Consider the following 26823-nt stretch of genomic DNA (forward strand, 5'->3'; position numbering starts at 1 on the left):
TATTTGGCCAAGAGATAGGTGGTTCCTGGCAGGTAATAAAAGGGGTTATAGAACTGGTGGATTTAAAACCAAGGATTTGGACTTGATCCTGGAGTTAATAGGGAGTCACTGAAGGAATTATATGCTCTACTTTTCATTTCAGAAAGAATAGTCTGGGTACAGAGTAGATTGTGTCTGAAAATTGAGCAGTCCATAGGAAACTATCACCATGGTCCAGATGAAAGACAATAAGAACCCAAACCATCAAATAGCTGTAGAAATGAAAACACGTTAAGACCAGATGGGGGAACCATGAAGAGGGACTGACCAACAGGAATAGGTAATTGCACGAGAGAAGAGAAAAGAGTGGAAGATGACTGGGAAGTTGGGAGAGTGATGAGACCAGTGGCAAAAACAGGAAAGCTGAGGAATGGTTTATAGGGAGAGATAAGTATGGTCTCAGATGTGTTGAGTTTGAAATAATGGCAGGCGGAAGTTCCATTAGGACCCTTGGAAATGTCTCTGGTTATTTCCCATATTCTTCCTTCTGATGCCTAATATTCTGATAGCTATGTTGGCCATGGCAGCATATTAAGGGTTCAGAATTTAACCACAGATGCTATATGTAATGGCCCTTTTCCCAGTCTACGTGATCATATTTAAAAGACCTTGAGAGTGACAACCCACAATCCATGAAGAGGCCTTTTGGAAATGGATTTGCCCAGCAGATCGTTCTAAGTAAAGACCTCCAACAACACTCTCAAAAATTATTAGGAGACTGGTGACAATGAGGCAGGTCATAGAGGGCTCAAGTGAGAGCTGGGTTCAAATCCCTGCTCCATCACTTCACTCTTTGACGCCTCAGTGCTCTCTTATGGGAAGAATAATGAGAATAATAAAAATCACTCACCTTATCAATTTATAGTGAGGATTAAATGTAAAATGCTTAGTACAGTTCTTGGCATATAGAAAGAGATGACATAAGTTATTATTACTATTATTATCAATAGTTCATGTGGCCATCCTCTACTAGACTGATTTTGTTGGAAGCGGGGCCATGTCTTATTTCTGTATCCTCAGGGCCAGGCCAAGGTTTGATGATAACCATCCAGAAGCCTGGGAAAGGCAAGAAAGGGTTCTACCCAGAGTTTCAGAAGGAGCATGACCTTGCTAGCACCTTGATTTTGGACTTTTAGTCTCCAAAACTGTGAAAAAATAAATTTCTGTTGTTTTAAACCACCCAATTTATGAAACTTTGTTACAACAGCCCTAACAAACTAATACAATCAGCATGCACTCATATATGTTTATTTTATACCTTATTTAATCCAATACTGTATTATTTGTTGCGCAAATTGTTTTCAGCTTTGACCATTGGGAACTCCATCAGGTTGGTTCTTATTTCTGTTTCATATGCTCCCTCCTTTTATTTTTTAAGTGCTTCCTTACTTTCTGGTGCTACAAAATGCATCAGCTTATGTTGTATTTGCCTGCCCCAGGCCTAGAGGTTCTAGGAATGCTCACTGCTGTTGGGGTGTCATTGCTGTTAGGCCCTCTCAGTGAACAGAGTCAGGTAATAAACTCATAGGACATGTCATGATGAGGTCATTGATCCTCTTCTCTGGGTTTTTCTGTCTATGGACTATGCCACCACTTGTCTTTTCTCAGACTCAAGCTCAAAAGGGTCCAGGCAGGCCCCCTCCTTTACAGCCTTGTTCTCAAAAGGAAATCAGTACCTGGGGGTGCCGAGGATTTGGAGGGAGCGTCTGGGTATGAGAGATGCAGAGCTTAAGGGATCAAGAGAATAGAGTGTAATGTGCAAGAGGAAGAGTAAGTCTCAGCAGAGTTTATTTGTGGAAAAGCCCAAGTAATAGCCCAAGCTGTTTAGCCTTTTCACTGCTCAGGCAGAAGCTTTTAGCAAACTCCTCTCCTGCATGGGCCAGATTTCCAGGGGTTTGCACCTTAGCCCACACTCCATCCTGAGTGCCCACTATATGCTTCAGATGCTGAGGTGGAGGGCACCCCAAAGGGAGAAGATGCAGAATTCATGAGTCTCAGTCTGCAGGAAAGAGCCTGGTTAGACCCCAGCACTGACCACACACAGCTCTGGACATCCATGCTGGAGGGATGGGGAAAAGGGAACTGCAGTGCTGGGGTGGTGGGTGATACTGGATTGTGCAACCCAGTTTAGACTGCCGGGAGGGACCAAGCTGAGCAGGAGAAATCTATAGGAGTGGTGGGGGGAATGTGGAAGGAGGCAAGGGAAAATTTGTGAAGGGAGTATTGGAAAAGGAGGGGTAGATGTGAGAGGCTAGCAGAGTATTGAGCTTTTCTGCAATATAACTTACAAAGGAAGAGCACAAATATTTGAAAATTCACACTAGGATCCTACAGGGAGCGTGGCCATTTCATCCCATCCCAAACTTCCGCAGGCCTTTCTCTCATTCAGGAGCAAAGAGCTAGAGCCCAAGAGAAAAGCCCTAGCCAGAGCCATGTGCAAAATAAATAGTGATGAGGGTTTGGGGACAGGACAGTGCTCTCTCCACGCTGGGGTCAGAGCTTGAGGCAGGAGGTCACAGAGCCTCTGCAGAGTGGAGGTTATATTGCAGAAAAGCCCAATCCCCTGCTAGCCTCTCACATCTACCACTCCTTTTTCAATACTCCCTTCTCACATTCCCCCTTCCCTGCTTCCACATTGCCACCACCACCCCACCTCCGCACCTGTCCAATCTGTTATTAGTGTCTCAGGGCTGCTGGAAGACCCTGCTCCCCAAATTCAGGTCTTAAGTTCCCAGGGTAACCATGAGGGGTGATGCTGGGAGAGAGATTCTTTTATTTTGTATTTACCTAAAGGTTCAGGAAGCCCTTGCTGACATTCTTGCTTGGGGGCCCAGAATTTCAATTGAGTCACTGCCCAGAGCGGTTGTTTTAGGAAAGAATGAGTTGGCTATTGCCTAATCCAGAGCCAGGCGGGGGTGGGTTGCTGAAAGAAAGGTCTTTCTTCCTCCCTCTAGGAAGGAAGGCGGGGCTAGGAGTGCTGGGATGGGCGGGGCACTGCCTGCAGAAGGGCGGCGGTGGGGTGGGGAGACAGACTTATGTAGTGAAGGCCCTCCAGCGGGCAGACAGAGACACCCAGACCAGTCACGGTTGGACACCCCCTGGGCATGCACAGCCTGAAGAATCCAGATAACCCACTGGATGATACTGGGTGGAGAGCGGGTGGGAGACACGTTGTGGAAAAGGAGAGGAATGGAGTGTAGGTTTACCTGAACGAAGGACGGTAAAGGGGTAAAGGGCGTAGAAGGGTGTGCTGTTTTCTGGCCACTGTTCCTAAGAGCACCCAGACTATGGGTTCCTTTAACTTTTGCCCCTCTCCCCCCCTAATTTCAACTGGTCACTTCCCCCCTCGCCCATCCCTACCTCCCAGGTGTTCAGCCAGTTCTCACCCTTGCACACTCTCCCCTCTGCAATCCTTCCAGACTCTTGTGGCCCCACCACAATGCTAGGATTTCTGAAAGTTCATTCAAGGTGTGCTTCCCCACCTCAACCCTCGCCCGCCCCCGACCCCTTCTATCATCGTAGCCCAGCCTGGCCCCTCTGACACCCGTTTGCTCCAGTTACATCTCAGGAAGACTTTCTCTTGCCCCTCCCTCAATATGGTTCTTCCTCCCCTCGCCCTCCGTCTACTTTCTTCCATCAGCAGACGGTACTCCCAAGACCCCATTATCCATCATTTCGGTCTTTTTTCTCTTTTCATTCACCCCTATTCCTCTCATGACCCCCACACACCGTTCCTTCTCCGTCCGCTTTTAGACCTCCCTCATCGCACTCTCCACGGGAGTCCCCGTGCCCCCTGCATCCCCCTGCACCTACACACAAACGGGATTTCAGGTTTTCCCTTCATCCCAACTCCCGTCCTCTCCTCCTTCTACCTCTTCCCATCCTCTAGTTCCTCCAGCTGTCCAGCTCCCAAATTCCGGGCGAGATTCCCAGGAAGAAAGCAAGAAAAATCAGAGTAATTTGGGAAGTAAACAGAAACTGGGAAGGAGGGGGAAGAGAAGAGTGGGGAGGACCCAGGTGGGAGGGGGGCCTCTCCAGTCCCACCCAGTTTAGGGAATGTCTCTGCCTTCTCCCCCCACCCCCCTTCACCTGGCTCTTAAAAGGCCCGGCCCCTGACCCGCGGCTACTTAAGGCAGAGGGGCCGCGGCCGGCAGCAGCTGCGCTACGACTGCTTTGGGAGTAGTGGACGCGGCAAAAATTCTGACCATGACCCCTCACAGGCTGCTGCCGCCACTGCTACTGCTAACTCTGCTGCTCGCTGCCAGCCCAGGAGGCGCCTTGGCACGTTGCCCAGGCTGCGGGCAAGGGGTGCACGCGGGCTGTCCAGGGGACTGCGCGGAGGAGGAGGATGCGGGGCTGCAGGCGGAGGGTTGTGCGGAAGCTGGAGGCTGTCTCAGGAGGGAGGGGCAGCAGTGCGGGGTCTACACTCCTAACTGCGCCCCGGGACTGCAGTGCCAGCCGCCGGAGGAAGAGCCAGCGCCTCTGCGGGCGCTGTTGCTGGGTCGGGGCCGCTGCCGCCGGGCCCGCTCGCGCTCTGGTGAGTTCGCTCCCCGCCCCTGCCCCGCCCACGTGAGACCCGCGTCTCTGCAGGCAGGGTCCCGAAGAGGTGGGCGCGGGCGGCCTGAAAGCCTCTAGGTCCTGCCCTTGGTACCTCTCCTCCCAAACCCTGGGGCGGGGCACGTTACGGAGGTGAAGGGGCAAGTGCTGGGGGCAGCTAGAAGGGTGGGGTGCGGCTAGGGGCCCTGGGGATAACGCAGGGAGGTGTCTGAGCTCTCAACCGTTTTTGGCCCTTCTGTTATTTTCTCTTGAGGGGATAAGGGTGGTGGGTGGATGGAGGGGTTTAGAGCCATGCCATATGCCGCAGCGGCCCAGCTCCTTCAGCCCTAGACCCCCAAGCTGGAAAAAGGACCCAGATGTTGTTCTCAGCTTCCATTTGGAGAAAGAGGGAAGGGAACCCCAGACTCCCAAATCCTGCACACACCAAGGAATATCTCTTGCTCTCATCTTAATATCAGGGTGTCCAAATGACCTGAACATAGGATTTGGAACAGGAGATGCAAATCCAGAGTTGTTTCAGATTAGACTTGGGTCAGGAGGCAGGCACTGAGGGCCCCAGGGGAAGGGGCTGGGGGTGGGAAAAGAAGAAGTCTCCTAAATCAGGGCTATGATTTAAGTTGCTCAAAACCCTCCACCCACCCCACCCCACCCTACCCCAGAAAGGAGAATAAAAGGCTGAGTCATTGGGTGGGTGGGACAGAAGTGAGTCAGAACCTGAAAGATGGGGGGCAGCAAGGAGATGGGGAGGGCAGGAAATGCAAACAGCCCCCACCCCAGGGGCATCTGAGCTCCCGGTTTCTTCCCAGAGAAGGGAAGATGGGAAATTTAATTAAGTTTCTTTCAGTCCCAAGTGAAAGCATCCGGGCTGCTAGGGGTCCTCCTAGAAGAGGTGGTCCAGGTGGGTCAGAGGAAGCAGTGGGAGCATGGTCATAGTAGGGTGCTAAATAGAGGGAATGAGGGGCAAGTGCTGAGGAGTGTGGATAAGACTCACTGCAGAGGGAGTGGCTTGTGTTGTGAGTAGTAGGCAGATGGGAGCATTGGCTAGTTTTGAGGGCTGGGGACCTGAGCAGAGCTTGCTTTGGGCATGGAGGGATCATAGTATCTAATTATACAACTGGGCCAATTCTAAGCAATGCATGCTCCCCTCCCTTCCTTTTCCTCCCCTTGAGGCCCTGACTTATTTCCCCACCCCATGCAGTCCTGAGCTCACCCCAGGCTCCCCAGACACCATGTGTGAAACTTCTCCAGAGCCAGGAGCAGCCTGCATATTGGAAGCCCTAACTTACTCCCTACACCTTTGCAACTTGCTCTCCGCCCGTTCTGTGCAGAATCGTACATGCTCCTGGGACTACTGGGGTTGAGCTGGGCTGAGCCACAGAGGACCAGAAGGGAGAGGCCCCCACTGCTCCAAAAGTCACCACAACTCAGGCCTCGGAGAGGTGGGCTGAATCACAGCAGGGTTAGAGCAGGGATACACGTTCCAGTTGGGTCCCTGCTGACCCCTCCCACATGGGTGCTCTTCTGCCCCATCTCCCTGGCTTCGTGCACCCCCTTCTGGCCTTTGGTGTAATAGCCAGATCTTTTCGGCCCAAGCCCAAGGCCTCCCAGTGTACAGCTGGGGAAATACGTTCCAAGACGTCCAGTGGATGCCTGAAACGGCGAATAGTACCTAACCCTATAACCCTAATCAACTCCTTCATCTCTGCTGGTAATGTGACAGCAGCTTTTTCACTAACAGACGCAATCTCTCCAGTAATTTTTATATTTTTCAGTCCAAACCTATTCCTGAATCTGCATAATCATTCCTTAGTTTTCAGTAAATGTCATTTCAGGGGATCCCTGAAGTTTTCATAAAGGCTCAGTGCTTTCTGTGACAACACACTGCTGTCAATAGGAACATATTTTCTGTTCCTGTCTTCTATACACAAATTTAATGTCTTTTCCATCTTAACTAGGCACTTATCACACACTGTGGCTGAAACTTGCCGTTTGAGGTGCAACAGTAGAACCAGCATGAATTTCTTTTTCCTTCTTCACAAATGGATGGATTGAAGATTCATTCTTACCATAGATCTTAGCAACCTCAGCATAGGATGTTTTTTTCTTAAGTCAAGAACTTTCACCTTTTCCCTTAAACGGCAGCACTGGACAAAGGGATGACCCACATCCAGGTAGGACAGAGCAGGAAAGTGGGAGATTTCATCATGCTACTCAGGAACAGCGAGCAATTTAAAACTTATGAATTGTTTATTTCTGGAATTTTCTATTTAATATTTTCAGACCACGTTTGACCACGGATAACTGAAACCACAGATAGGGGGCAACTACTGTATTTGTATTTGTTCTCGATTTTTGCTTTCCAAAGCGCTTCTCCCTAATAAACCTTAAAACTAGTCTGGGGATATTGTCAGGAAAGGTAATGCCATTTCCCAGAGAAAAAATCTGTGGCCAGGAGAAGGTAAGGGTAGAGGCAGATTCTAACCCTCCTCACTTCTACCCCTCCGAAAGCCCTTCTCCTCCTCCCACTTCAGCAGGTAGGGGTGAGCAAGACTCTTTTGCACATGGCTCTGGTCTTTCACATCTGGTAAATTTCTGGCCTCTTCTTCCCCCGTCCTCTTGTGTCTGTAGGGGAGAATCCTAAGGAGAGTAAACCCCAAGCGAGGACCACTCACCCACAGGATGTGAACCGCAAAGACCAACAGAGAAACCCAGGGATCTCTACCACTCCTGCCAGGCCCAATCCTGGGAGTATCCAAGACACTGAGATGGTGTGTTTGGGGCTGGGAGGGAGCAAGAGGGGTGGGAAGCCCTAGAGACACCCATCTGAGACTGCTTCCTTGGGCTTGAAGAAGTCTCCCATGTCGGTCCTTGGAGCCTGGCTAGTGGGGCCAGCGGACTGTGCAGTGGAGCGCGGCTGAAGCGGTTCTGAGGTGCCTGATCTCCCTTCCCCCAGGGCCCATGTCGCAGACATCTGGACTCAGTGCTGCAGCAACTCCAGACTGAGGTCTACCGAGGGGCTCATACCCTCTACGTGCCTAATTGTGACCATCGGGGCTTCTACCGGAAGCGGCAGGTGAGGCCACGCCTCTCCTCTCTTCTCCTTGGTCCATCAGTACACGGCTCTTCCCAGGGATAGGGGGTGCCTATATAGTTGCACAAATAAGACACTGTCCCTACCTTTAAGGCTCTCCCAACTTTAGGGTCCACGCAAACAGAATAACCAACCATAGGAATTAGACTGCCTAAGGAACACCTACCTCAGAGGTGCAGAAATGTGAAGTGCATCAGCCACCTGGAGGGCTGTGAACACACAGGTGGCTGAGTCCCACCGGAAGAGCCTGAGAATGCATTTTTAGCTCCGTTCCCTAGTGATGCTGATGCTGTTGGTTTGGGAACCACACTTTGAGAACTATAGTTCTGGCCTAGAAAAATGGGCACAATTTTGTGGGTGGAGAAGAAGAGAAGCACGGAAAGGGAGCCCAGTGGGCCTCCAGGTCCTGAGAACGCTGATGTTTCTGCATACTCAGACGCAGGCCCTTTCCCAATCCGTGGGACCCCTTCTGTGTCTCCTGCTGGAGCCTCGGCCTCGCCTCTGATCCATATGCTTCTCTCCCCAGTGCCGTTCCTCCCAAGGGCAGCGCCGAGGTCCCTGCTGGTGTGTGGATCGGATGGGCCAGCCTCTGCCGGGGTCCCCGGACAATGATGGAAGCTCCCCCTGCTCCATTGGGAGCAGCAGCTAAGGCTGGGTGGGAGCCCGCAGGGTCACTGGCAGGACCATAGGGCTGTCATCTTGGGTCATTTGTTGAGTAATGAGTAACTCAGGGCCCTGAGCCCCTCTCCACCTGTAGGCCCTGCCCCATGGTCCCCTCACCCCTGGGACCTCACACATGGCAAGATTGTTGGTGTTGGCTTGGGGTGTTAATAAAGCTGTGTTGGGGTTCTCTGGTCTGCGTCTCCATGTCCACCTCTCACATTTCTGGAGCCCCTGGCCCTTCTCTCTACCTCCCTTCTGTCACCCCCATAGCAGCTTTCCTTTCCTGTGGACTACCTTCCGTCCTTTCCACTGCACTTGGAATGAGGAGGCAGCCACTGGCAGAGGTTTCAAGTCCTGAAGCCTCACCCAACAACCCACCAGGGGATGGGGGGTAGGAGGTGGGGAGACACTGAGCCCATGGCTTTGGTCTGCGGTTATGATCTTGTTTCTAACACTGATCTTTGGACTCAAGGAAGAAGAAGAATTAATAGTTAATCCCCAGCAGGAACCCAAGAAAGAGGAACTCTCCACGCACTTAACCTACTGTTACTTCCTACTAAAAAGTGAAGGAAATCCTTCTTTATTGAGCTCCCCCATGGGCTGGGCCCTGGACCAGGTGCTTCTACCTAGACTACCTCATTTTGTGCTTACAGGAATCTTGTGGGGTAGGGATTTCGCCCCCGTGTTTCAGAAGAGGAAACTGGCTTAAAGTATTTAGGTCACTTGCCTGAAATTACACAACCAGGGAGAGACAGAGGGAGGATTTAAATCGGATTCTTCCATATGTGATAATGCCTGGCCTTGGTTTGCCTGTGGCTAAACCAAGCAGGTGTAGGGAAGAGCTGACATTTAGAGGCCCTGGCACCCAGCACTTCCCGGAGAGGCCACAGCACCACAGTTGTCACAGGTATCAACCCCATTAGAATATTAGTCACATGCACACAATGCTTCCCAGCTGACAAGGTTCTTTCACACACTTTATTTCATGGTGTGAGGGAGCTGAGTGCACTGATACCTGAAGATGTTTCTGACTCCTCCCCAACCTTCAGCCTGCTGGGAAAGAGATTGGAAGGTGAGCCATACTAGGTGATAAGCCTCCGAGAGGCAAAGTTCTCCTTCCCACAAAGGTGCACAGTCACCATTCCTGTGGAAGGGAGAGCAGGTTCGCTCAGAGCTGGGCATCTGGGTGGTGGTTGGGCTGTTGGGGGGTTGTGTCCAGGCCATCCCTGCAACAGCCCACAGAGCCTGTAGCTGAGAAGAACTGTCCTTCAGATCAGATAACCTATCGTGTTCCTGGAGGCCCCCTCCTCCGGAAAGGACTTTAGTCTTCAGTGCTGTCAGCTGAGCTGAGTGAGATGGGAGTTCAGCTGTCTGGCAGGCCGTGAAGCAAAGGAGGGAACGTGGCAGACGCTGCCTGCTGCCCAGTCAACACTCGCAGTATGGAGCCAAGGGCAGCCCGATTGCGGAGGAGAGCAGGGCCGAGGGGGGAGCAAGAGGACCCACCCTCCGGAGGTGAGCCACCCTCTGGGAGTTCAGAAAGCTCAGGAAGCGTTGGAGGTGGGGATCCCTGTGGAGAGGGGGCTCCTGCTGTCCAACTGCAATCCTTCCTGCTGTCCTGGGTGGCCTCTGCCCCTAACTGCCCAGCTGGGAGAGGGAGGAGAAAAGGGACATTGAGAGCTGCGGCCCTGCCTTGCCTTTCCGACTCTCACCTCAGAGGGTGAATGGAGCAGCTTCCTATTCCCTGGGTACCGTGTTTCCAGTAAGGTCACCAGGCTCCCTGCTTGCCAATGGCCTCTTCACCCCTGCCAAAATAACTTCTTCTTGCTGCCCCACCCATGGCACTAGATATAGACTGGCTGGGGGGCTGGGCGGTTGACAAGTGTACATAAAGCATTTCCTGGACTGGGGATGCCTCTGGGTTTGCACAAGGCGGCGGAACCCTGACTCCTCCCCCTTAGGTGTGCCCTTTAACCCCTCCTCCTAGGAAATGCTGAGGCACATGGAGGCCCAGACTTGGTGCAATGGACCCGACATATGGAGGTGAGGGACCTCAGAGGTCAGAGGTCAAAACAGACAAGTCCTGGAGTGAAGGGAGGTAGGGGTATGGACTGGTTTGGTGATAAAGACAATTTGGTTTTGAGTTCAAACCCCTCAGATCAGGTTAGAACTAAGAGTTAAGATAAAAAGGTTTGAAACACAGGTTGTCAGAGCAGGGGCCAAAAGTCAGCCAGTGAACAGTTTTTTGTTAGTGGGACTAGAGGTCAGGAGAGGGAAGGTGAAGTCAGGAAGAAGAGTCAAGTCAGAGATAACAAGGTCGTTGGATTCAGATCCAGGGGCTGGAAGTGTCGCTCCTGTTGTCATTCCTTGATCTTCATTGTCGCCTTGGGAAGCCAGAGGGAGATCAATTCTTGGGGAACCTCTGGGCAGGAACTGTGCTTTCTATGCATAGCCCTTAGCAGCCCACCTGCCACAGAGAGAAGCTTGGTACATGTGGGGTGAATGAGAGGATGGCTAACTGGATGGAGGGACGGTGGGCTGTGCTTTGTCCTGTAGGCTGTGAAGATGGAGCTGCTGGATCAGTTACAGGGACAGCTGCTGGAGCTCCTGGATCGGGCCATGTCGGAGGCCGTGCAATCTTATCCACCACAAGGCGGACCTCCTTCAGATTCCTTGAGCAAGTAAGAGTCTGAGGCGCCACGAGCTGGGGAATGGCTGGAGCGGGTTTCTCCATCATAAGGATTACGAGCCATAAACATCATCTCATATGTCCTTTCCCAGCACTGGCATGACTCCCATTTCAAGTTTCCCTTTTCTCTTATCACTCTGCCTTCCTGGTAGTATCCCCCACCTCTGGGCCTTGCTGTGCCCTGGTTCTGACCTTCTGCCCTATCCTGCCCTCTGCTCCTAGCCTTGACCTTCCCCTACCACTGCTCTTGGCCCCCAAGTATTGCTCTTCTGCGAGACCCTGCCCACTTCTCCCTGCCTTCTTCCTTTGGGTCCTGACTCAGAAGAACTGTCTCAATTCAGGACCCAGGATCCATCCCTAAAGAAACGGAAAGTTTTCGTCATTCGCAAGTCCCTGCTTGAGTAAGTCAGGGGTGAAGACGGGGTAAGAGATTAAAAAAAGGGCTTTGGTTGGGGGTTCTCATCCCCAGGCTCTAGATAGTTTAGGAGAGGACTTGTAAAGGGTTTCTGAGCTTTAGCTTCCCCATTTATCCCGGGTGTGACTGGAAGAAAGGTCAACAGGATAAGAAGTGTCTGGGCTGGAAATGGCGTTGGACAGATGTCCCAGCCACATCCCCGCCCTTAGATAGAAGTTGCCAATCACTAGACCCATCCCCACCTGTGTACAGTGACTGAGCTAGTCCACATGACCTTGAGGACCCTCCCGCACTGACATTCAGGCCCCTGTCCTTCCAGTGAGCTGATGGAGGTGCAGCATTTCCGGACCATCTACCATATGTTCATCGCCGGCCTGTGTGTTTTCATCATCAGCACCCTGGCCATCGACTTCATTGATGAGGGCAGGTAGGCACATAGATCAGATCAGACCCCTTGGGTCCCCAGGTTTCCACCTCCCACAGGCCTGAGAGGGTACAAGTCCCCCATTGATTATTGCAAATGCATCAGTGTTGCTTCCAACAACATTCCTACCTAAAATGTGCTCAGCTTTTTCCTTCCACAGCCTTGGATAGGCCTTGGTCTGTCTTCCCAGGGTCAACCACTCTAGGAACAGCCACTCAAATACTTGTCAATAGGAACCTTGTCCTAAGGCAGATATACAAGTGTGTATGCACACACGCACACTTCCCGCCCCATTGCTCTCACACACTTTTCCAAGTCAGTGCTATTCAATTCAAGTGACCTCTTCTGAGCACCTCCTAAGTACCAGCCCCGGGGGCCAGGGAGATGAGGGGCAGACCTCATCCCTGTCTACGGGCACTCCCAGTCTTGTGGGGAAGACAGACGCACACACAAGTGCCTTGGTGGGTCATTTCTCCCACAGAGCACCCCCCGGGGATGAGCTTCAGAGGGCTCTGCACCCGTGGGGGTCTGTATCTGCACGCTCTCCCCCGAAAGTAGGGCTTAGGAAGCAATAAAAGGAAGGGGCCAAAGATCTGCAAGTTCAGCAACAGCACTTCTTTTAGGAAAATTGTTGCTAATGATGTGAGTATTATAAGGATCAAATCTCAGTCAAAAGTTCAACTACACATAAAATGACAGTCCTTCTGGACCACCACCACCCTCAATCCCAGACCACTCCCCAGAGGTACCATTTTTAAATAGTTTTGAGAGTTTCCCTCCAGAGCGTTTTCCATGCATTCCATCCACATGCATTTAAGAACCAAAGAGCGTATCTTGTGGGGGGTTACATCAATAAGATACGGCACCTATTGTTTTGTTTTCACCCCCTAACAACCCAGCTTCGACATCTTTCCATGTCAGTCCATTGTTTTTAATGACTGCAGACTCTGGAGATGCCTGATTTTGCTCATTTAGTCCTTTCCTAATGCACATGTAGGTTGTTTCCAATTTTCACCATTAGAACTATACACTCTTAATCTAAGCAAACAAAACACTCAACAACCTGCTTTCTATTAACTCAAGTCTACAGCTAAAGACACTGCAAAAGAACAAAACTAACGAAAATCAAAGTTAAACTCTACATACATCCTATCTTAACACCTGTGGCATCCAAAGTACGGAACCCTCCTGCAATGCCATAAAACCCGCAGAGGGCTCTAATGGTAATGTGGAAGCAAACATTTCCGACCGTCTGCTCCGGAAACGCCCTGTGTTAGAAGTCCCCGGCAATGGAGAGAGGTGCCATCTTGAACACCTTCAGAGATAGGGAGCTCACAAGCTTCGCAGATGCCTCAGGTTATCTTCCAAGAGCTCTGGCTGCAGAGGAAGGGGACAAGATGGCTACACATTTGTCTACTCGGTTTCTCCCTCCCCACTCCCAGGCTCATGTTGGAGTTCGACCTATTGATCTTCAGCTTCGGACAGCTGCCCTTGGCTCTGATGACCTGGGTCCCCATGTTCCTGTCTACTCTGCTGGTGCCTTATCAGGCTCTGCGGCTGTGGGCGAGGTCCCAGGCCGGAGGGGTCTGGACGCTGGGGATGGGCCTGGGCTGCACGCTGCTGGTCGCCCACATCGCGCTGCTAGGCGTGCTCCCGGTCCATGTGGCCTCGGAGTATCAGCTCCCGCCAGCCTCCCGCAGTGTCCTGGTCTTTGAGCAGGTGACGGACAGGGCCAATGGCGGGGCGGGGTGGGTGAGCCACAAAAGGCGGTGGAGGCTCAGGTGAGGGAGGGGACGCCCTGTATTATCGGAGGGGCGGAGCTAGTTACTAGGGGCGGAGCTCGTTGCGAGGGTATTTACGCGAACCACCAAACTCCAAGGAAACGTGATCGAAGTGGGTCGGGCTACGCAAATATAATCCTACTCGGTAGAGTTAGAGGGTTGGCCAGATGAAGGCTCCGCCTGGTCTTTCCTTGACACCCTTACCCTAGATTCACCCCAACAATAATAAGGCGATCCAACAAAAAGATAAAGTATGGGCTCCGATGAACTTAAAGCCACACAACAACTTAACCTCCCTTCCCCTCCATCTCAGGTCAGGTTCCTGATGAAAAGCTACTCCTTCCTAAGAGAGGCTGCGCCTGGGATCCTTCATGCCAAAGGGGGTGAGGCCTTCTCAGCTGACCCTGCTGTGAACTCAGTCCTCTTAGCGATTGTCTAAAGCCAGAGTGGCAGGATCCTCATTAAAGCTCTAACTTTCTAAGCCCGTCTTGCCCATTGGGCACAGCTCTGGCCTCCATCCGGGCTCTGAGGGCCTCAGACATTAGATATTATCAGGTCCCACCTCTGAAAGAAATCCTGTTGCCCAGGATTTCTGGTGCTTTCCCATTTCCAGGCTTAACCTGGAAAGACCCAGGGTATGAGAATCTTCTACTGGGAAGTCAAAACAGAAAGAGAGGGAGAATGGGTGGGGGAGATTTCTAAATGCCAAATAAAGCTTCCAGATGCACCAGAAAATGGGGTGCCTGGAATGGAAGCAAAAGAGGGTTATTAGAGAGCAGTTCAGCTCCTGCCCAGTTTCACCTCCCCTCCCCCACCCCCAGACCCAGTATCCAGCCCTCACCCCCAGCACCTCTGTTCTATCCAGTTCTCCACTGCCCAGTCCCACCACCCTTCCCCAGCAACCGCCTCACCTCTGCCCTCTCTCCCTTCTTCCTTCACTGATGCACTCCTCTCACTCCTCCCCAGGTAAGGGAGTCCAGGCTCCCAGTTTCTCCAGCTACTTCTATTTCCTCTTCTGCCCCACACTCATCTACAGAGAGACTTACCCCAGGTAAGACCCTATACCCTTTCCCGAATGCCCAGGCCCATCAGGGACCTTGCCCTCCTCCTCCCCTCCTCCCTCTGAGGTCCCTAGCCTCACCCAGATACTGGCTGCTTTGTCAGGAAGCATCCCATTGCAAAGAGGGGAAAGAGGTGGCAAGTAGACTATCCCTGTTCCTCACCTAGCCCATGGTGACACAAAAGTGATCATCTGTCATGGTTTGCCCTAGATTGTTCTGATTTTAGCATGGAAAACCCTAGGTCTTGGGAAACCCCTCAATCCGGAGCAAACTCCTGATGGTTGGTCACCTTAGTTGACACCCAAGCTAAAAATCCATTTGCCATCTCTGTTATGGAAGGTGCAAAGTGTTCTAGATCCCATCTCCCCAGGCCTGAGCAATTGAGGGTCTATGGAGAGAGGGCCACAGAACCTGGGCCCCAGCCTGAGCAGGGAACAAGAAACATATAATCCCATTGCTGCTGCAGGACACCCAACGTCAAGTGGAATTATGTGGCCAAGAACTTTGCCCAGGTCAGAAAATGGATTAGAAGGGTGAACCACCAGTGACTCATGGTGGCTAAGGGAGCATTTCTGGGAGTGGGGTGGGGAAAGCCTGGGGAAGAGGTGGAAGGGTGGTGCTAAAGAAAGAGGAAGCAGAGGAACTGGCTAGAGTCCAGTTCCAGAGTGAGGAGGCAGCTGCCAGTGCCCCCTCCCAAAGTTAGATGTCTACTACTCCCTCTCCAGGCCCTGGGCTGTGTCCTCTATGCCTGTTTCATCCTGGGCCGTCTCTGTGTTCCTGTCTTTGCCAACATGAGCCGGGAGCCCTTCAGTACCCGTGCCCTGGTGCTCTCTGTCATGCACGCCACGTTGCCAGGTATGCCTACTAAGGCAGGGAACGCCTTCCTCCCTTCGCTCTTTACCTGCAGTCAGTTTCAACACCTCCTCCCTCTGAATCTCCCCTCACATCTCTTCCCTCCTATCACTGCTCATCGTGAGGGTCTCAGTTTAGATTGCCATCTGCTCCCCCTCTCCATATCAGCCTCCCACCCAAATCTTTCCTCTCCCATCTGCCCCTGAAGACATTGCTACCCAGATGAACTTCCCTCCTAGAGAGCAATCATTCCTGACCTTGCTTCAAAATCTCCAGTGACTCCCCATTGCTGACACCTCCAGAGAAGATCTGAACTTTGGCCTGGCGTTCAAGGGCTTTCCTGTGTATCACATCCCAGCACCCAGCATAAGCCCGCCTTTCCCTTAAAGGCGTGCACTTCCATTCCTTTGGCCTTTTCCCATACTGGTCTCTCAGCTTGGAATGCGCTTTCCCTATTTTCCACTTGTGGAATCCAGTTCCGTTTTGGAGGTCCCCGTGAAATGCCCCTCCTCTAGGAAGCCTCCTTTTTTTAGCCATCGATCATTGTGACCCACCCTTTGCTTTACACTCCCAAGCACATCAATGGTCCCCATGCTTAGCTCCCAGTACATTTGACCTTGATGCATGGTTGAATATATCTCTCTGTCTCTCTGCTCTCTGCTCTCTCTCTCTCCCACTCTGTGAACTCTCAATGGCCAGGAGCTTTGAGAGTCATCTCATACTGCCAACATCTGGCATGGAGTTCATGAGCAAATGGATGAATTAATGAATGTATGAATTAGTGAATGATTAATAAATGATGGATAGGAGTTGAGGCCCTGGTTGTTAGGTGAGGGGCCCTCAGATCTTCCTGGGGGTTCCAGGTGGGCCAGTCTGACCTGCAGCCTCTTGTCCCCACTTGCCAGGCATCTTCATGCTTCTGCTCATCTTCTTTGCCTTCCTCCACTGCTGGCTCAACGCCTTCGCGGAGATGCTACGATTTGGAGACAGGATGTTCTACAGGGTGCGTCCTGGACTTAGGCCATTTGGGAGCTAGAGGCAGAGAGGGCTTGGGAGGGATCTAGGGAAGATGGTGGCTATGCTGGGTGTTGATCAGCTGTACTGTTTGTCTCCCACAATGAGAAACGTGCTCTCCTGAGTGTGGTTATAACGCCACCCCTCTGCCTCGTGACCAGCCAAGGCTAACTGCTTTTGTTGGAGGAGGAAGAGTAGGAGGGAAGGCAGGGACCCCAGATCCTAAAGAGGGAGCTGGGAGAATGCTCTCTATTCTGTGGAGCCAGCCCTTGTGAGAGAACACTGGAACAGGGGACAGGAGGCAGGGGTGAGAAGTTGGGGCCTGGGAAGAAATAGGGCCCTGAAACTCACCTCCTTTCCCCACCCTGACCCCATCCTTTCCCCAGGACTGGTGGAATTCCACATCCTTCTCCAACTACTACCGCACTTGGAACGTGGTGGTCCACGACTGGCTGTACAGCTACGTATATCAGGATGGGCTGTGGGTACGAGTTCTGCAGACCCCCTCAGCTCCCACAGTTAATGGAGCCTCTCTGGGACATCCTCTTCTTTCCCCTTTCTGCACCTCCCATCTTTTCCAACCTAAGGGCACCTTGACTTCCATCTGCCCCCTTTCTACCCAACCCAATGGGCAGAAAATCCTTCTTGTGATCTAACTTCTTTCCTTCCTCGTCCTGAAATCCACGCCTCTCCACAGGGCCTTTCTGCCCTCCTAAGGAACATGTATATATCAATTTTCAGTTACCAAGAGTTGTCACATACATTTAATCTGCACAATAACCCTGAGAAGTAAGTACTATTATATCCCTTTTTAAAAATTGCATCTAAGGCCCAATGGGCTAATAAAATGCTCCTAAATAAGACACATCAGCCCTTCTGACCCCAAATCCCAGTGTCTCCATTGCACCACACACCCTTCTGGCTTCTTTAATGAGAGGGCTCTTTGTGGAGGGATTCTAGGGAGATTCACTCTACCTTCCTCTCCCGGCCCTGCCAGCTCCTGGGCGGCCAGGCCCGGCGGGCAGCCATGGTGGGCGTGTTCCTGGTCTCTGCCATCGTCCACGAGTACATCTTCTGCTTCGTCCTGGGCTTCTTCTACCCTGTCATGCTGATCCTCTTCCTTGTCATTGGAGGTGAGCTTGGTTTGTATGTGCCCCTGGAGGGAAATTCACCCAGAGGGAGGAGGCCTGTGCTCCCTCTCCTGGAGAATCCAGGGCCACATACCCAAGACAGAAGGGAATGTGCGTGCCTTCTGGAGAAGGGATGAGAGCTGTGTGTGAGGAGGGACTTGGGAGCAGGGAGGGAAGCAGCCTCAGGAGGCAACAAGGGGGTATCTTGAGAGAAGACTTCTGGCTAGAGGGGAGCATCTGATCAGGACACTCATTAAGGGAGACAAGGGAAGAAACTGGTGGAGTTTGGGAGATTCAGAATGAGATCCAGGATATTGAAGGGTAAACTGAGGAGTCCTGGTTTTATATGAGCCACTGGAGACCTCTAGGGGTTTCTAGAAGTGGGTTCAAGATCTTTCGCAGTGGGATCTTCCTGTTCCATCTCTTCCCAGTGCCCTGGGATAGGAGAGCAGCCAGAGAGATAAGGCACACGTATCTGGAGCTGGGGTGACCGTCTTTCCTCCTGCCTCAGGGCCCATGAACTTCATGATGCATGACCGGCACACCGGCCCAGCATGGAACGTGTTGATGTGGACCATGCTCTTTCTGGGCCAAGGCATCCAGGTCAGCCTGTACTGCCAGGAGTGGTATGCACGGCGGCACTGTCCCCTGGCCCAGGTAAGGCACCCTGAGCCATACTCAATTCCCTATCCAGGAGAGCACGCTTCCCCTTCCCAACCGCCAGCCCCCTATTGTTGCCCAATTCAACAGCTGTGATCAGGGGTCAGGTCCTGGTTTGGGGGTGATGGCTCCCATGTCTGGGATGCACAGAGTGGACACTAGAAGGAACCTCATTCACAACTCACCTTTCTCTGGCACAGACAACCTTCTGGGGGCTGGTGACACCTCAATCATGGTCCTGCCACACCTAGAGGTCACAGCACACTCATGGTTCAGATGACACCACCAAGTTCTCTGCCTCCAAAGCCTAGGACCAGGGCTCATCTGTCTGCATTCCCAGACTCAGCTCTGAGGCCAGGGGGCCTACCAGGCATAACTGCACCCGAAAACTCTAGGGACTCAGATCGGTGGACCTGTGGGCAGATGAGCACGGACTCACAATGGTGGTGGCTCTTGAGTCTCCATCCCCATAGATTGGGCACACGGCCCCCTCCCACACCATGGCTGTTCAGACTTTGGGAGACTTAAAGATTTGGTGAATGTGGGGTGACTTAGAGAGACCTGGGGCCACCAAGGGCTTGATTGTTGTTGTTTTTTGTACTTCCAACACAATAATAAACTCTGTGTCTCTTTTTATTCATTTGTTTATTCATTTATTCATCATTTATTGCAGGCCCATATTTGACATGCACTATTGAAGAATTATGTCTGCAGAGGCAAGACTTTGTGGCAGGAAGGGCTAAGGGTCTTGAGTCACATCCTGCCTTACTTTCTCTATGCCATCCCCTCTCCCCAAAACCTGGCCTCACCCCCTCTTTCACCTCAACTCCTTCTTCAGCTCACATTTCTACATCCCTTTAATCCTTCTGCTCCCAGCAACCTCTGTCACATTTTGAGAGGGCACATAGCAGGCCCCCTTTCCTTCAGCAGACTTAGGAAAGGAACAGACATTGAGCAAATCTTTTGACTTTGTAAGCCTGTTTCCACAGCTAAAAAATGGACATTAAAATCAGGAGTGTCCTGATTGTATGGGGACAGCAGGTCAAAATATTTGTATTCAGAACCATTCCAGAAACCAGACTGTGTGGAAACACTAAGGAGAGGGTCATCTCTGTCCTCCCTACACAGATCCCTTGCCTAACCTGGTGCCGGGGAGACTTCTGGATCAGGAAAAGGAGAACATTAACCTCTAGGGAGACCGAAGACGGAATAGATCAGAGAACCTAAGAGAGAGGAGGCACTTTTTAAAACATTTAGACAGTATCTATAGTATATCTTTTCATATCAATAATATACATCCATTTCATCTCTTTTTTTAAAGATTTTATTTGGGGAATATTGGGGAATAATGTGTTTCTCCAGGGCCCATCAGCTTCAAGTCGTTGCCCTTCAATCTGGTTGTGGAGGGCGCAGCCCAGCTCCAAGTCCAGCTGCGGTCCTCAATCTTTAGTTGTAGGGGGCGCAGCCCACCATTCCATATGGGAATTGAACCGGCAACCTTGTTGTTGAGAGCTCGCGCTCTAACCAATTGAGCCATCCGGCCACCCCTCTGGCAGCTCAGTGGTAGCTTGCTGTCCTCAATCCAGTCATGGAGGGTGCAGCTCACTGGCCCATGTGGGAATCGAACTGGCGACCTGAGTGTTAGGAGCACTGCGCTCTAACCACTGAGTCAACCTGCTGCTCCTTGAACTTCCTTTTTGTTTCCCCTTTGAGGGATGTAAGTTTTCATTTCTGTTTCGTAACAGGCCTTGCAAGATCATGGAAATAACTGTTCCTTTAAAAAATGGATTTGGCAATGTATGTTTATACATAATCTGGTTATCAAATAATAAATTTTAAGTTTTATTGAGATGTATTTAATATATATAAAGTGCATATATTTAAAGTGTATATTTTGGTAAGTTTTGAATAGGTATACACTTGTGAAATCACCACTGCAATCACAATAATGAATATATCAGTCACCCCAGAAAGTTTCCTCCTGTCCATTTTATAATCACTCCCTTCTGTCCATCTCCATCCCCAAGCTGCCATCCCGAGGCAAGTACTGACCTGCTTTCTGTCACATCAGTTTGCCTTTTCTAGAATTTTATATGAATGGAATCATACAGTATGTACTCTTTTCTATCTGGCTTCTTTCGTTCTGCATAATTATTTTCAGATTCATTTATATTACTACATTCATTCCTTTTTATTACTGCGTAGTAGTCCATTATATCACAATTAGTTTATCTATTTACTTGTCTATGAACATTTGCATTGTTTACAAATAAAGCAATTACTTGCTGGGAGCATTTATATACAAGTCTTTGTGTGGACTTATGTTCTCATTTTTCTTGGGTAAATACCTAGGAATAGAATGGCTGGATCATATGGTTGATGTATGTTTAACTTTTGAAGAAACTGCCAAATTGTTTTCCGGGGTGTTTGTACCATTATACATTCCCACCAGCAGCAGTGTATGAAGAGTTCCAGTTGTTTCACATTCTTGGCACACTTGATATGGTCAGTCTTTTTAACATCAGCCATTCCAATAACTGTGTAGTACGATCTCATTGTGGTTTTCACTTGCATTTCTACAATGAAGAAGGAGGTTAAACATATTTTCATGTGTTTATTTACCATCAGTATAGCTTTGGTGAAGTGTCCATTCAAACTTTTTCTCCTTGTTAAATTGGGTTGTTGGGGAGCATTTGATATCTTGCTCCCCAGCATATGTTATAAATTTGGCTCAAATAAACTTATAAAAATTTAAAAATAAATAAATTGGGTTGTTGGTTTTCTTATTACTGCATTTTGAGAGTGTATTCTGGATACAGGTCCTTTATCAGATAGTTGATTTTCAAACATTTTCTCCCAGTCTGTGTTTGTCTGTTTATATCCATAACAGTGTCTTTCACAGAGCAGGTTTTAATTTTTTTTTTTTTAAAGACCATAGCCCAAGGACGTGCTGGCCTAATTTTTTTTTAAACATTTTCTTTTATTGGGGAATATTGGGGAACAGTGTGTTTCTCCAGGGCCCATCAGCTCCAAGTCCAGTCATGGTTTTCAATCTTAGTTGCAGGGGGTGCAGCCCACATTCCATTTGGGAATTGAACCAGCAACCCTGTTGTTGAGAGCTCTTGCCCTAACCAACTGAGCCATCCGGCAGCCCCTAATTTTAATTAAACACAACTTATCAGGTTTTTTCTTTTACAGATCACAATTTTGGTGTGGTATCAAAAAAATCTTTGCCTACCTTGAAGTCACAGAAATTTTCTCCTACGTTATAGTCTAGAAGTTTTATAGATTTTGGTTTTACATTCACATATGTGATTAATTTTGAATTTAGTTTTGTGTGTGATGTGAAGTATATGTTGTGTTTCATTTGTGTGTGTGTATCCGACTGTTGTCGTGCTTTGTTGAAAAGACTAACCTTTCTCCACTGAATTGCCTTTGCAATTTTTTTCAGTTTCTTAAAGTGAAAGCTGAGGACATTGATTTGAGACTTCTTTTCTTTTATAATATAGGTATTTAGTGCTATAAACTTCCCTCTAAGCACTACTAAGAGCTTCCCGTAAATTTAGATATCTTTTACTCAGTTCAGAATACTGTATTTTCACTTTTGGTTTCTTCTTTGGCCTGTGGGCTGTTTAGAAGTATGTTCTTTAGTTTCCAAATATTTGGGGGGATTTTCCAGATATTTTTCTGTTATGAATTTCTAATTTAAACCATTGAATTGTTTCAAATTCACTGAGACATGTTTTATTGCCCAGAATGTGGTCTATCTTGTAAATGTTTAGTGTGTACTTGAGAAGAATGTGTATTCTGTTGTTGTTATTGTTATTGGGCAGAGTGTTCTATAAATATTGATTAGGTCAAGTTGTTTGATAGTATTGTTCAATCTTCTTTCTACTTGTTCTATCAATTATTGAAAGAGAGGTGATGAAATAATTGTAAGTTTTTCTATTTGGTTTTAGTTTCGCATATTTTCAAAGCTCTTTTTCTTTTTTTTTTCCTTTAAACTTTTAAAAATTTATTTAAGTGTGTTTTTCCAGGATCCATCAGCTCCAAGGCAGGTAGTTATTTCAAGTTCACTGTGGCCCATGTGGGGACCGAACCAGCAACCTTGTTGTTAAGAGTACTGCGCTCTAACCAACTGAGCTATCTGGCAGCCCCTCTTTTTCATTTTTTTTAGAATTTGTATAAGAGCTGTTTTGAGCCAAACTGATGACATATGCTAGGGAGCAAGATCTCAAATGGTCATCAGAGCTCTTTTTTTATGTACATAAACATTTAGGATTGTTATGTCCTCTTGAAGAATTGACCTCTTTGTCATTATGAAACAGCCCTCTTCATCCCTTGTGAAATACTTTGCTTTGACATCTACTTTGTCTGATATTAGTAGAGCTACCCCATTTTTCTTTTGATAGCATGCTCTATTTTCTTTATTGTTTTATTTTTAACCTAGATGTCTTTATATTTAAAATGGGTTTCTTATAAGCAAAATATAATTGTGTCTTTGTTTTTTAACCCCATGTGATAATATTTGCCTTTTAGTTGGGATGTTTAGACCATTTCCACTTAATATGATTATTGATATATTTTAAATCTACCATCTTTCTATTGTTTTCTATTTCTCCCACTGATTTTTGTTCCTTTCTCCTTTTTATGGCTTCTTTTTAATTAATTATAATTCCACATGTGGAATGAATGGCACATTTGATTTCATTTTTTCTATCTTATTGTATGTTCTTTAATCATTCCATGTTTTTGCTGTTTTGATCAAGTTGCTATTCATTTCATGTCCTCTACTCTCTTGTTATTTTGGAAATTCTACTATATTTTTCCATTCCCTTGATAGTTTAACCATTTAAACTTCCTTCCCAGCACTAAAAATCAAATACATAGTTCTTTATTGATTTTAGAAAATACATCAATTATTTCTTCCATTTAGATGTTTTATTTCTTGCGACTTTCACCCCCAATGAGACCTTTAGAATATTTTTACTTACCCCTCTCACTTTGCTTCCAATTTCTAGGTTTTGCTGAGTTAATAGAGTACTTATGGTTCTGGAAATAATTAGATATCTATCTATCTCCATGAACATTTAACAGTACAGTATTTTGTCACCCTCAAAAATGCAGTCTATAATATAATTCTCTAAATTGATATATACATTTAGACATGCTCTTTATGTGGTTCATAATAAAAACAAATTCAAAATATATTATACATATATACATATAGCCTCACCTCCATTTATGTCTTTTCTTTCTTTTGGAACTAATATAGTTGCATGTTAGGACTACTGGATCTGTTCTCCAAGTCTCATATTTTCCTCATTTCCATTTCTTTGTATTATTATATTTGCTCTGTGCTTTGAAATATTTTTTCCACTTGTTCTTCCAAGCCACTAATTTGAGTCTCGGGAGTTACCAGACTTCTCTTTCAATATATATACTGATTTTTTGTTGTTGAAAATAATGGGTTTTAGTTCCAGAAAGGTTTTTCACTAATTAATTTATTTTTTGGTACACTACTTGAATCTCTTTAAGTGCTCATATACCTCTTCAGTGGTTCCTGCGCTGTCTGGTAGACAGGAAAACCAACACTAATGACTTCATCCCTATAAGGCCAAAGCCTCTGAGTCACACTCTTCCAGTATCCCCATGTCCTGACCTCTGCTCAGGGGTTCTCCAAAGCGGGTGTCCAGGCTCCTGCGTGGTGAGAATGAGGAAGTGCCTTAGCAACCTCCAATTCATGACTTTACTTGCACACACCCTGCCCGCTGGCCCAGCAGCAATATGGCTAAGGCGAGATAGGTGTTTGAAGATGGGAGTGGAAATTCCCTTAGAACAGAAGTTCTCAAACTTGAATGTTCATTAGCATCACATCCAGGGCTTGTTAATATGGGTGGGTGAACCCCACTGCTGGAGTTTCTGATTCACTAAGTCTGGGGTGGGCCTGAGGCTTTGCACTGCTAGCCAGTTTCCGAGGAATGCTGATGCTGTGATCTGGGAACCACACTTTGAGAACCACTGCATCAGAATACAACAAATGGGGTGGGTGGGGTGAAAAAAAAGGATACAACAAACCAAGTCCTCCTCTCCTCCTCCTCCTCCTCTTCCTTCTCCCTCTGCTCCTTCAAAATTATACCCTTTTTATGGTAAGGAAACGAATCCCATGTCAGGAAGGTATCTTCTCCTCATTTTACATTGGGTTCTTCCACGTGTTCACAATACTGAGGCTTGTGCAGGACTGGGCTCTATCCAGGCCCCCTCCCCTCCAGGGCACCTCACTGCCCACACTCCTGGTGTGGGAAGGGGGCTCCAGCAGAAGGCCGAAGGCACCCAGAGCAGTATGCTCTTAGGCTGAGCGGAAGTGGAGTAGAGATGAGTCAGTCTGACAGGCTTTCACCTTGTGGTAGCCTTGTTTTACCCTAGTACCTAGAGCGTGGCAGCAGAGCTGCCCCCACCCTCCCTCCAGAACCCCCCACACCGCGGTTGGTGGGGATGTGGGGTGGGAAGTGCTTAGAACGGGAGTGCGCGTAGCCGTCAGGGAGGGCTCTGGGGTCACCCTCCTGCCCAGCAGGGTTCTCCTCCCAGGCTAGGTACCACTTTGTCTTCCTGTCTGGGGTCTCTTCTCTGCTGCCCCATCTGTGACCCCCAAACTCTGCACCCACCCTCTTGCTTCAAACACCTTCCCTCCACCCTTTGTATTCGTCCAGTCTTCTCTCCAAAACTCCTTGCCTGTCCTGGGATGCCCCCGCCCTCCATGACACCCACTCCACTCTCTGTGGTCCCCTCCCTAATCTGAGCAGCCCAGTGATCTGCGACCTCCAAACACCTCATACTCCACTCTTTGGAGCTCCTCCCTCCTGTGTTACTCCTTCATTGCTCTACTGTTTGGAGCCCCCTCCACTGTTCTAGAAAACAGACCTCACGTGGGCCTTTCAGCGACGTCCAATGATCCTATTACCTGGAGGACTCCCTTCCCACTGTCCACAAGAGCATGGCATTCTTCTCCTCCATCGTCCATCTCCAAGTCTACAGATCCCCCACCCCCAACACACGTACCCCTCAGCTCTCCTCTATTCCAATTCCCTCCAGCTAACTGGAGGAATTACAATTAGCCCTCTTCACATCAAAGGCCATTCTCTCCTCTCACTGTCTTAAACACTTAGTCCTTTTGATGAGTTCCAGGCACAACCCTCTCCTTTCTCCTCTCGACCAAATTGCTCCCATTAGCATCTGGTACGCTCCTCTTCTATGTCCCCCTCTAACTTTCCCTCTCTTCACCCCACATTTTCATCAAGCTGTCCCACCTCTCATCTTCTTGTCATAGCCAAACTTCTGGAAAGAGTTGTCTGTGCTGTTACTGGTTTCTCACCTCCACTCACTTTTGTGTTAATCATGAGTCTACAAAGGTGCCTCCCCATATTTTCATGTGGGTTTTCAGCTCCAGTACCCATCCCTTCCTGTCGTTTCTCTTCACATCATAAGGATCCATTCTAATACGTGACAAATTTATATGTATTCATAAACAATGTAATGTTGTACTGTCCCCTTTTAATTTATATAAAGGAATTTATATAAAGAAATACATATAAAGATGTATCAATGGTGCTACAAGTAAATGTAATTTCTGCTGTTACTTGTGTAGGACTCCATCACTCACACATACCACATTATATACATTCTATCCTCTTAGTGGGCATTTATTATGGGCCTGAGGGGACAGAGGTTCTCTGTGGAATTTCTTAAGAACTAATTTCTATGATATATTTAATTTCACTAAGAACTGCCAGGTGTTCTCCAGAATGACCAGAAGTAGAGCCATTTACATTTTCACCATAAGTGCTTGGGGTTTCCTCTTTACTCACAGTTTCAGAGCATGAGGTGTCTAACTTACTTTGCACATAAATAGCCCAGTTGTTGCACCATCATCTGTTGATAAGACTATCCTTTCTCCACTAAATTGCCTTTGCACCTTTGTTAAAAATCAATTGATCATATGTGTGTGGATCTATTTCTGTTTCATTGATTTATTTGTCTATCAGGCTAATACCACACTGTCTTGATTACTATCGCCTTATGATTAAATCTCAAAATCAGGTAGTGTAAATCCTCCAATGTTTTTCTGGTTTTGGCTATTCTAGATCATTTGCATTTGCATTTCCATGTGAATTTTAGAATCAACTATTAACTTCTACAAAAGCCATGCTAGGATTTTGCTTGAGATTACATTGAATCTGTAGATCAGTTTGGGGAGAAATGACATCTCAGCAATATCGAATCTTTTGATCCATAAACATGGATCAAAATATATTTCTCCATTTAAGTTTAATTTCTCTTAGCAATGTTTATAGTTTTTAGTGCATAAGCTTTGCACATCTTTCATCAGAGTTCTCCCCATATATTTCGTATTTTTATAATATTATAAATGCTATTGTTTTTTAATTTCAACT

The 26823-nt window shown here is 48.4% G+C and overlaps 2 protein-coding genes across 4 annotated transcripts; both read left to right on the forward strand.

Moving 5' to 3' along the window:
* The first annotated feature begins 4147 nt into the window (after nt 1-4147).
* IGFBP6 (insulin like growth factor binding protein 6) lies at nt 4148-8542 on the forward strand. Of its 2 annotated transcripts, XM_074325644.2 has the most exons (5): nt 4148-4576; nt 5925-6035; nt 7225-7364; nt 7550-7669; nt 8214-8542. In XM_074325644.2, the coding sequence occupies exons 1-5, from the start codon at nt 4246-4248 to the stop codon at nt 8334-8336; spliced, it is 825 nt and encodes a 274-aa protein (XP_074181745.1). In that variant the 5' UTR covers nt 4148-4245; the 3' UTR covers nt 8337-8542. The 2 variants fall into 2 exon arrangements, with proteins under 2 accessions (XP_074181745.1, XP_019580047.2); XM_019724488.3 differs by lacking the exon at nt 5925-6035 and having other exon boundaries at nt 4158-4576.
* Nucleotides 8543-8689: 147 nt separating this feature from the next.
* Nucleotides 8690-19009, forward strand: SOAT2 (sterol O-acyltransferase 2). Of its 2 annotated transcripts, XM_074325643.2 has the most exons (16): nt 8690-9422; nt 9623-9862; nt 10335-10390; nt 10904-11028; nt 11378-11437; nt 11771-11878; nt 13318-13594; nt 13970-14039; nt 14623-14707; nt 15184-15229; nt 15443-15572; nt 16475-16572; nt 16970-17068; nt 17581-17716; nt 18225-18370; nt 18574-19009. In XM_074325643.2, the coding sequence occupies exons 2-16, from the start codon at nt 9790-9792 to the stop codon at nt 18622-18624; spliced, it is 1560 nt and encodes a 519-aa protein (XP_074181744.2). In that variant the 5' UTR covers nt 8690-9422; nt 9623-9789; the 3' UTR covers nt 18625-19009. The 2 variants fall into 2 exon arrangements, with proteins under 2 accessions (XP_074181744.2, XP_019579930.3); XM_019724371.3 differs by having other exon boundaries at nt 8690-9862.
* The last annotated feature ends 7814 nt before the right edge of the window (nt 19010-26823 follow it).

This window comes from Rhinolophus sinicus, chromosome 1 (assembly GCF_057876585.1).
Source record: "Rhinolophus sinicus isolate RSI-liver-muscle chromosome 1, RSI-T2T, whole genome shotgun sequence".
NCBI lineage: Eukaryota > Metazoa > Chordata > Mammalia > Chiroptera > Rhinolophidae > Rhinolophus > Rhinolophus sinicus.

What these genes read in the sequence shown, in the direction of transcription:
- IGFBP6 (XM_074325644.2), top strand. Translation starts at nt 4,246, where the DNA reads ATGACCCCTCACAGGCTGCTGCCGCCACTGCTACTGCTAACTCTGCTG. An exon ending in ACAACTCAGGCCTCGGAGAG is followed by an intron (nt 6,036 to 7,224) that starts GTGGGCTGAATC and finishes TTGTGTCTGTAG; the next exon opens with GGGAGAATCCTAAGGAGAGT. An exon ending in GCTTCTACCGGAAGCGGCAG is followed by an intron (nt 7,670 to 8,213) that starts GTGAGGCCACGC and finishes TTCTCTCCCCAG; the next exon opens with TGCCGTTCCTCCCAAGGGCA.
- SOAT2 (XM_019724371.3), top strand. Translation starts at nt 9,790, where the DNA reads ATGGAGCCAAGGGCAGCCCGATTGCGGAGGAGAGCAGGGCCGAGGGGG. An exon ending in GATCCTTCATGCCAAAGGGG is followed by an intron (nt 14,040 to 14,622) that starts GTGAGGCCTTCT and finishes ACTCCTCCCCAG; the next exon opens with GTAAGGGAGTCCAGGCTCCC. An exon ending in GGCACTGTCCCCTGGCCCAG is followed by an intron (nt 18,371 to 18,573) that starts GTAAGGCACCCT and finishes TCTCTGGCACAG; the next exon opens with ACAACCTTCTGGGGGCTGGT.